Source organism: Lycium barbarum, chromosome 6 (assembly GCF_019175385.1).
Source record: "Lycium barbarum isolate Lr01 chromosome 6, ASM1917538v2, whole genome shotgun sequence".
NCBI classification, from domain to species: Eukaryota; Viridiplantae; Streptophyta; class Magnoliopsida; order Solanales; family Solanaceae; genus Lycium; species Lycium barbarum.
Window position 1 is genome coordinate 133,140,617 of NC_083342.1, and position 11,096 is coordinate 133,151,712.

The 11,096-nt window shown below is 32.1% G+C and overlaps 1 protein-coding gene across 1 annotated transcript; it reads left to right on the forward strand.

The window, feature by feature from the left end:
• Positions 1 to 8,819: 8,819 nt before the first annotated feature.
• Positions 8,820 to 9,613, forward strand: LOC132600254 (uncharacterized). The gene is made up of 2 exons (XM_060313329.1): positions 8,820 to 9,032; positions 9,148 to 9,613. The coding sequence occupies exons 1-2, from the start codon at positions 8,988 to 8,990 to the stop codon at positions 9,436 to 9,438; spliced, it is 336 nt and encodes a 111-aa protein (XP_060169312.1). The 5' UTR covers positions 8,820 to 8,987; the 3' UTR covers positions 9,439 to 9,613.
• The last annotated feature ends 1,483 nt before the right edge of the window (positions 9,614 to 11,096 follow it).

Genomic DNA, 11,096 nt, shown 5'->3' on the forward strand with positions numbered 1-11,096 from the left:
TCTTTAAGTATATATAACTTTGTTTTCGAATTTGTCTTCCCTTTTACTTCTTCTTCTTCTTCTTCTTTTTTTTTTTTTTTTTTTTAATTTTTTAAACGTGTTTTATGTACTGATGACGTAAGAAGATACCTGCAGATATTCGTCCATAGTACTAGAAATGTAAGACAAGCAACTTATTTTAACATGTTAAAATATATTAATAGTGCAAATAAATAAATATGACCTGTGTATAAAGGTTAAATTGTTTTAAACTTACAATTGAAATGGTTTTTCCTTTTTTCCTTTTTTTTTCTTTTTTCTTTTTTCTTTTTTCTTTCTTCGTTTTCCCGAAAAGCATGTGGTACTATCTTGGAAAAATAAGCCAATGGGAGGAACATGCCAACTTGACAACAAAACTAGCTTGAAACAATAATTTAAGTAGTAATCCAACATTAATTTATGCAATCAGATACAATCCAACAAGTCAGCGCTATAAACAGTACTATTTCTGAAAATCTTTCTTAATTGTCCGAGCACTTGGTCAACTGAACAGTTCAGTGTTAGCTATTGTAATCATGATGCTGATATTTAAAAAGTAAACACAGCCTATAGTATCTGGCACAGTTTAAGTAATTCATAAAATCACTCAAGAGGACAGTTAATTTTTTTTTTCCGAATTACCTAAATATATGACTGCTTAAATTAAATATAACTAGCAGATATATAATATATATGTATAATCCATGTATAATAAGTATAAATCGTATAAAATTTATGTATGTCAATTAAGAGAAGTAAACAGTGAGTCGGGTTAGTTATTTCATATTTGTGTAAAAATCCCTTCTTTTTGGGAGAGAAGCTATAGATTACATTTAATGTGAATAGATTAATAATAACTCCAGTAATACACCAGTGGTGGAAGATTTGAAATTGAAGAAAATTTATACAGAGTACAGACATTAACCATTTGAATTATGCCTAGTTGGTACTAAACGACAAGTTGATTAGCCTGTTCATTAAATTTGGAGCATGGGTTTTTGATGACTTTAGATCATTTAGATTCTTTATTGCCTTGACATTTAATATAATTGAGGACAAATTTTCTGAACTTTTCAATTAGATATTGACTATAAGTCTCTGTCTTAGTTACAACTTGTTTGGACGGTGGTTACCTATTTTATTATGTTATTAGTTTAAATATGATGTTCGTTTTGATTGTTACATTAATTTTATTATATTGTATCGTTAAATTCATGTTATGTAACGACGAAAAGTCTTATTTATGTAACGACCGATTTAATGTTATTGCGTCGTTATCTTATTTATTTTTTCTCGGTCTGTCTTTACTTATTATTTAATAATCATATTTTATCCTTTATCCCACCTTTTTATGAAAGCTCTACACCGTGCCCTACTTTTCTTGTAGGTTTATCTTTCAAATTATTCATGTCTAACATTATGTAACGACGGGGAATGATACGATCTATCCAAACGTTGTATTCATCAAAACAATATAGTATAATGCAATACAACACAATACGATACATTATGAAACAATAGCTAACAACCATCCAAACAAAGTGTAATAGTGAATAAAATCCTCTTTTTCCGGAGAGATTTCGACTTTTTAATCCAACACATATTATTTTAATTATATGATTTTTTTCTTACAAGAAATATCAACAATAAATAAACAAATACAATAGAACTTTGTAGCCTATAGGGTCTTTTTTTTCCATTCAAATTATAAGCGGGCATAGGAGATCATTATCACCCTTTTGCCAAGGCTGATTTCCATAATGGTTTTTATTTTATTTTTGTTGTTGATATTTCTATATTATAAACTATAAGTTGACTAGACACTCGTATAGTTATCACAATTTATAATCCATTCACTTATTAATGTTTAGGTTTTGGCACAAATAATAATACACGTATTGTCTTTACAGAGTTAGTAGCACAAGGTGCCAACAGTCGACACATCGGAGTGCAACAATATAATATGCAATTGGTAATTATCTACTACTGAATGATTCTGAGAGCTGGTAAAATACACATTTCATGCAAGAATATATTTTCCTTTTTTTGTTTTTCAACTTGACTTTCGAGGTCAAATTGGGCGTGATTACAACTGTTTTTAGCAGCACATTCCATTATTTTTGCATTAAAACGCTAAATTAATAAACCACCCGAAGTGTTTAAAATTTTCTAAATTTATATACATTTGTTTCAAAAAAATCGTTTGACAAAATAAATTGACCTTTGAAAAGCCAGGATGGACAAATATTAAAATCAAGAGAAGGCCAATTATGAAGGGGAGAAAAAAGAGATAACAATTTTTGTTAAAATTCAGAAAATCTTGTTATTATAAAAATATCATCTTCCTCTCGTGGCTGTGTCAAATGGTAAAGTCAACCCAATTGAGAACCACCTAATATATCCATTGGCCTTCTTGAGCCTTCTACACAGCAATTATTCATTTTATTTTAATCTTCTTGTTTTGTCTTTCCAACTAGATGATTAACCCAATATGAATAAAATAGAATTGCCCCAGTTGACCAGGGGCGGATCTACGTGTAAGTGAGGGTGTTCATCCGAACACTATCGCTAAAAAATTACAGTGTATATATAGGGTAAATTTTCTGTATTTGTGTGCATATATTAACTTTTGAACACCCTCGATAAAAAATTACAGTGTATATTTAGCTTCTTTTTTTTTTCCGAACACCCTGGATGAAAATCTTGGATCCGCCACTGCAGTTGACCATCATAACCCTTAATTTAGGCCAACTAAAAAATACAGCTTACAATGATTTTTCTGTTTAGATGCACGTACTCCTATTAACTTAGTGGTCGTTTGGTGCATGGCCAAAATTATCCCGGGATTATAATCCCGGGACTAATTTATCCCATATCTTGGGACTATTTTATACCATCTCCTAGATGGTATAAAATAGTCCCAGAATAAGTGGGATATCCCAGCTTATACCATGGGATGCATTTTATACTTTGTTTGGTACAAGGTATAAATTTATCCTGGGATACCTTCTACCAAACATGGTACAAAAAAGTGCTGGGATATCCCGGCTTATACCATGCACCAAACGACCCCTACACCACTACACCAAAAGAGGCTTTTAGTGGCAATATATTTTCCTTTTAGCAGCAATAGTTATTGCCGCTAAAACATTTACCAACAATTGGTTAATGCCATTAGATCCAAGGTCGCTAAAGCCTTTAGCGGCATTTATTGTTAGGGCTAAAGTTTGATATTGCCGGTAATAATTGATTCTAGAATATAATTAGCGACAATTGAGTTATTGCCGTTAATTAATTGCCGCTAAAAGCATATTTTGTTATAGTGAATCAACACTCTTGCATTCTTAAATTATAAAATGTAAGAAGAAGAAGAAGAAGAAGAAGAAGAAGAAGAAGAAGAAGAAGAAGAAGAAGAAAAAGCAATATTAGAAAGGGCGAGAGTGTAGTTTTGAACTTGTACGAGTCGGGAGCCCGGAATTCAAATAAAGGATTTTTTTTAACCAAAAAAAACACTATATGCTAAGAAGATTCCGAGTGTCGTTTTGAACTTGTACGAGTCGGGAGCCCGGAATTCAAATAAAGGATTTTTTTAAACAAAAAAAAACACTATATGCTAAGAAGATTCCACAACTTATATACATGCAAAACCCCTCATTTCTTCCCAATTTATATATTCTAATTTCAATGAATGGACTCAATCGAACCCCTTGCACTCATCTGCCTCCGCCTGCCGTATGAGTAATTTTCATAATTTAGTTTTGGAAGGCCATAGGTGTATAATTAGTTGTCAGCAACCTACCCGTAATGATGCAGAAAAGTCAGAATCTTCGTAAAGCATTTTAATCGTGTGTTCTAATACGGAGTGGTAAGATAGGATATGATGAAGTAGTGTTGATAAAAATATATGAAATAGAGTTGATAAATCGTATCTTCTTTATCTTTAATTTGTTTTAGCGTTATCACTTTCGAACTAAAGGAAAGAAGGTTAGATTGGGATAAAATTATCTTCTTACATATCTAAATGTTTTCTTGACCTTTCTCCATGCCATCACCACTACATTATACTTATAATTCTAGTACTGCTAGCTGAAGCAGATTTATTAACCGTTCTGTGAGTTCAATTAAATTCATTATTTCGATGCGAACTATGAAGCAATTAACTCTAGATTCTGATCATGAATTTGTTTGTATTTGGTAGCAGGGCAAAGGTAGAATCTCATATACGAGTCCGGTCGAATTCAATAACTTTGCTCAAACAGTACATTTGTATTAAGAAATTTATTAAATATGTACATATATATTAAATTTAGAATTCATTTATTAGCATTCAAATTCATAAAGTTGAAATTCGGGTTAGGTAGGTAGGCAGCTTGTTGGTGCTAACTATTAAGCGCTGATGTAATAGTTTATGGTGAGCTTTGAAAATTCTATAAGACAACAATTGAAATCTTAATGAATTGCGTTCTGCGTCAGCAACACTATATTGTAGTCTAAATGAACAAAGTAAAAGTACTAGCCATGAAATGTTGAAGTTACATTTGGACTTTTGATTTGTTCATGGTGTAAACTATTGTAACCGAACAGGTGTATGGCGCAGTGCCATTTCAAATTCAAATAGTCTTAAAGGATATGCCAATAGGTCATTAGTGGGTAGATGATAGGGATTTTTGGACGTGTACAAGAAAAGTAGCCCTTAAGTCCACCCTCCACTATATCGTGTTTCTCTTTTATCTCACATTTTATGTGCTATGACTTTTAATTTGTGTCTCCGGTACACTTTGAGGTAGACAATTTCAAATTCATATCGGAAAGTTTTCTCTTGGGGTAAAATATCTCTATTAAATGAGATTTCATTGTCAAGATTTGAACTCAAAATCTCTTATTAAAAATAAAAGATTGAACTACCAAATAGATATAAATATTTAGGGGATATGCCAATAGGTCATTAGTGGGTAGATGATAGGGCTTTTTGGACGTGCACAAGAAAAGTAGCCCTTAAGTCCACCCTCCACTTTACCGTGTTTCTTTTATCTCACATTTTATGTGCTATGACTTTTAATTTGTGTCTCCGGTACACTTTGAAGTAGACAGTTCAAATTTGTATCGGAAAATTTCTTCTTAGGGGTAAAATATCTCTATTAAATGCGATTTTATTGTCAAGACTTGAACTCAAAATCTCTTATTATGAATAAAAGATTGAACTACCAAATCGTTATAAATATTTAGAGGATCTTGCCCGGTAAAAGCTTCATCTAGCATCAGACCGATGATTTACAAACTTTAGGGTCCGACTAGTTCAAATTCGTATCAGAATGCTCTTCCTTAAAGGTAAAGCATTCTATATTAAATATGACTTTATTTCAGAGTTCGAACCCGAGATTTCTGATTGAGAATAAAAGGTTGAACTATCAGAGCATTATAAACATTACGTCTTGCCTGGGGAAAGGCTACATCTAGTGTTGGATCGATGATTTACACTTTTTGGGGTTCGACTAATTCAAATTTGTATTGAAAAGTCCCTCCTTATGGGTAAAAATTTCTCTATTAAATGCCACTCTATTTTCATATTTTTAACCTGAAATTTCTGATTGAGAATAAAAGATATGACTTTTGTTACGTGTTCTACTCTATTTTGCGTTGATGTACATCTCCATAGTTGACTTCAGTCCATGACAGCAACCTTGCCTTCTCCACTAAGAAATGAAGATAAGTACAAATCTCTATTACAAAATTAATCGAGGACCAGCTCAATATTTGTCCCCCCTCCCTCTCTATCTATGGGAATAAACACTAGTACAAAAGAAACTTAAAAAGCAATACCATCGACGAGTATTCAATATTAATGTTCTCTTTTTCTTTGTTGGAGTGTTTGACACTATTACAATTAGTGGCGATCTAAAGCAATAGCAGAGAGTAATACTATACATGTTTTCAATTCAGTGCACCTAAAGTCAAGTATAGCTCGTAATTATCTATCTTTCGAGACAATAGAATGATTATTTCACAACCTGGAGTATTAATATTTACCTACTCAGATATTACATAGTTAATCAAAATTTTAAAATATATAAATAATATTCTGCTAACTTCAGATTCATTTTCACAAATAAACGACAAGTGTACGTAATTGTACGTTCATATTTAAAATGCTAATCGATTTCTAGTTAATGATTATAATGGTGGGCTAGAGGGTCTAAGTCCTTAACAAGAGGATGGAGTGTGATCTGCTAACCACTATGATCTGTGAAATGTCATTTAGGTGAATGATAATTAATATTGGAACATTTTTGCTGTTGAGGCTGTCGCATTCTATTTACTAGTAATGAATAATGACAAATGTCAGAAAAAAGAGAGACAATGGATACAAAATTTTGCTACTTGATCATGATTTTGCTGCTTAAAATATGTTAATATGATTAGGTTCAATCCCTTTGGGACAAGTGACAAAAAGGTTAGTGGTTTTGAGTGTTACTCGACCCAAATTAAAGGTATTGGGTACAACAAGTGTGGAGTGGTGCCTAACCTTCAATAGTGGAGCTTTAGTTTATCAATTATCTTCTTCCTAAGAGTCGACTAGAATCTACTGATCTTGATTCCTGTCCTTCGTTTATTTTAATCATTTGTACTGTTCTAGCTTACCACCACTACAGTGCTATTATATACTTTGAAGTTTTATAACAAGATTCGACATTAAAAAAAAAAAGAGAGAGAGAGAGAAAATTTAGTGGTATACAGACTGCAGTGCAAAAAGGGTTTGTTTATAGATCTTGATGAGCTGTCATTTTAAGAAGACCGAAGTAAGCTATTATTTGAGTCAATTCTCCAAAATTATACGTTTTCTTAAAAGTTAACAGAACTAGCATAAACGTATTTCTGAGTAACGAATTAGGTATTATTTTATTCAAAAATTTCAACGGACAAAAAAGTCACCGGTTAATAGCGTTAAAATATAATTCGTTACTGCGAGTAACGTATTATGGCTAATATGTTATTGTCAGTAATGTATTATGACTAATACGTTACTGACAGTAACGCATTTAGAAATTCCTGGTACAAACAATCTTTCTATGAAATCTGACATTGATTGATCCTAAAGTCGTAACCCGCAATTACGACTTCAGCATAAAACGTAACTGACAGTAACGTTTCTTCTGAAACTTGGCACGCGCAATTGAATCTTGCAGAGAATCCTGCAAATTGGGAATCCTTCTGACTGATTTGACTATAAAATGTTATCTGTAGTTACGTTTTATTTGTAAAACGTGACACACAATAAGATTGTAAGTGTCTTCGCGAGTATTGAACAAAGACATAAACTTACAATCTTATTGTGTGTCACGTTTTACAAATAAAACGTATCTATAGATAACGTTTTATAGTCAAATCAGTCAGAAGGATTCCCAATTTGCAGGATTCTCTGCAAGATTCGATTGCGCGTGCCTAGTTTCAGAAGAAACGTTACTGTCAGTTACGTTTTATGATGAAGTCGTAATTGCGGGTTACGACTTTAGGATCAATCAATGTCGGATTTCATAGAAAGGTTGTTTGTACTTGGAACTTCTAAATTCGTTACTGTCAGTAATGTATTAGCCATAATACGTTACTGGCAGTAACAAATTATATTTTAACATCGTTAACCGGTGACTTTTTTATCCGTTGGAATTTTTGAATAAAATAATACCTAATTCGTTACTCATGAATACGTTTATGCTAATTCTGTTAACTTTTAAAAAAACATATTATTTTAGAGAATTGACTTAAATAATAACTTATTTTGGTCAAAAATTCGTCATTTTAACTCCTGGCCTAAATAATTTATTGCATGACAGTATATTGGTACTTTTCTCATGTTGATTGGCATAGGGACAGTTTTTCTGGGTCCCAAAAGTTGACCATGATCAATCATGGATATTTGTTCCTTATGATCATGACAAAAATTAAGTTGTTTATGCGTTGAGCCTAATCTTTTCTACTCCAAATAACTCAAATCTTTCTAGAAATATCAATCCTACTCCTAAGGCTTCCTCTTGTGTTTGTTAGGGTGACTAATTTAAGATGGGTTTATTTTGTATTCAATGAAAAAATAATTCCCAAAATAAAAGGATAAAGTGTAAATCGAAAAAAGATACATATTAAGAGTGTAAAATGTAAAGAACTCGACTGTATATTATTGGTATTGGCTCTCTTTCACTACCAAAAATATAGATTATTCTACCCACCACTGACTAATAACATGCGCTTTTTGGATATTTGACAAGAGTCAAATATTAAGAGATAAAAATTTTTTTAATTTTTTTTTTATTACATAGGGGGTAGGGGAAGGAGAAATAGGGGAGGAGATTACAACGTGGGATTTGAACCCTCACCGATAAGGTGAAAGTTCAGGTAGTCAACCAACTGAGCTACTAATCCCTACAAGAGAGATAAAACTTCAAATTGCAATTTTTCCTTCTTCTTTTTTTTTTGTAGTGTCAAGTGTGTGCGTTCTTTCAGTACTTTACAATCTAGTCTGGTGCCTAACAATTTGCAAAAGGTAAGGGCATATGAATTATCTTCTGGAATATTATGCCGAACATTACATATATATAAATTTAAGCAACAAAATGGAGTATTGGAATTTGACCAAATTGTATCTCCGATATAAAAAACTTGAATAATTATCCTCCTAACGTTCTAAAAAAGGTGACCATATAATGAAGGTGGCCTTGCATAAGGAGAAGACCCCTAATACTAAAAGAGGAAATCGCTCTTTCCTCTCATATTTTGTTTATTTCTTAATCTCTTTAAATAGAAACTGATCTACAGCAAGGATCAGAAGAACTATCAATCATTTTCCTTTTTTTTTTTTCCCTCATCATAACTAGTGTATAATTTTTTTTGTCATAATGGACCGTCTATAAATAAGAAGTCAGACAGCAGAAAGTCTACAACATTTGCAAAGCCAAGAGTGTCAAGTGTGCTTCAACAATATGAGATCTCTCTCTATTTTCTTCCTCCTCTTCTCTCTTACTTTGGTATTTATTCTTCCTTCTTCTACTTTCTCTTCTGTAATAATTTGCAAATTTAATTTCCTTTCACTTAATTTTTTGCCTTTATTAAATTTAATTATTTATTGACTTTTTTTTCCAGTTGGGATATGTAAGTGATGCAAGAAATGATCCAGAAGAATATTGGAAGAGCAAAATGAATGGAGATCCTATGCCTAAAGCACTTAAGGACCTTCTCCATGATCAATACCAAGATTTTCCAACAGAAAATAATAAAAGGGACAAATTTCTTCGAGATTTTGATACGAAGGCTAATATCATTATTTATCATAACGATGTTGATATATATCCCAAGAGACCCGGGCCTACTCCTAAAGATGATAATATTTCAGAAACCAAAGAAGCAGAAAGGAGACAACCTGTAGATCCATGAAATTAATTATGGTTATGTCACTTTTATTCTCCTTTTTTTTAATGGGTATTTTCTTATTTAGTTAATAGTATTAAACTTCGTGTTGACTAATCAGTTGTGTCTAGTTGGTATTTGTAATTATACGGTAATTTCTTATGATGATGGTTTTGAATGTTAAGACAAAAAATTTATTACATGTTAAGGAGTCGATAAAAGAAAACACATATAGATCATCCCAAAATATTATTACATGCAATTAATTTTTTTCCAGCATCGTCGCAGAAATTATTTCGATGACTAAGTTAATGCAAAAAAGAGCGTTCCCTGGGACTGTTTGATGGCAAAAGATCTCAACTCAAATCAGTGTATTACGAGTTTGAGTGTTTTTTTTGATAATAATTGTGGTGTTGGTCGGGATATTTGTGCGCGACTCAACTAATTTTATGAGATAGTTGCTAGTTGCTCGGTCCAATATGTGAAGGAACTACTGCAAAAATGCATAACTTTTTATACAGGACAATTTTTTTGAATTGAATTAATCAATAATCAGATTTGAAATTTACGAGTTGAATCTGACAGCCGGTACCCTAATTGTACTGCAGGCATCAATTTGATTAAAATATACAGTTGGTTTTTTTTTTTTTTAAATTAAGCCCGTTTGGGCATTTTATTAACATGAAGCAAAATGGCTGAGCCCAAAAGTGACCCAGCCCAAAATCAACAATAAACGTCTAAAGAAAAACAAATACAGAATTAGAAAAGTATTGTCCAAAGGGCATCGATTTGCCCTATCTGCTTTTTGTTGTCCAATTATTTCACTTCTGCCATAGCTGCTCTGAGCTGCTCCTCTTCACCGACGTGGATGATGAAGGTTGACTTCCTATTGTCTTTAAGCCTTTTTTTTCTTTTTTTTTTTCTTTTCCAACCTCTTTAAGCCTTCACTGTGGCTTTTCATGTACTACTATCATATTAAGAAAAGGGATCAATCTAACTTACAGCATGTTTGGATGGGCTTATGCCTATAAGCTGCAAACAGGTTATAAGTTAAAAAAAATAAGTTGGTAGTCTAACTTATTTTTTTTTAGCTTATAAGCTGTTTTCAGCTTATAAGCTGCTTTAGATAAGCTAAGTCAAATGGGCTCAATTATTTTTTTGAGCTTATTTTAAGCATAAAATGACTTTAAACTGACCAGTCAAACACTTAAAAAAGCTAAAAACAGCTTATAAGCAACTTATAAGCCAATCCAAACGGGCTCTTAATGACACCAGGCCAATCGCAAGGCCGGCTTTAGGGTAAAGCCCGCCCCCAAATTTGCGGGCTCCCATTTTTTTTTATCAATAATAAACTAAACAGGTTAATTCTTTACGTTAATTATTTTGGAGAATAATGAGTATCCCTTTAAGTCGAAAATTAAATTTTTAGATATAAAAGGGAAAAAAAAATTGATGTGTGACTAGTTGAAGTGACAATTTGAGGTAGGGGTGAACATGATCAATATATACCGATTACCATACCGAAATTGAAATTTTTTATACGGTGATTTTGGTATTATGGTATTTGGTATGCATTTTAAAAAAATTTGGTATTCGATCCGGTATTTGGTATTTATAAAAAATATACCGAAATACCGAATATCATACCGAAGTATATAATTATATATACAATTCATATATATTAG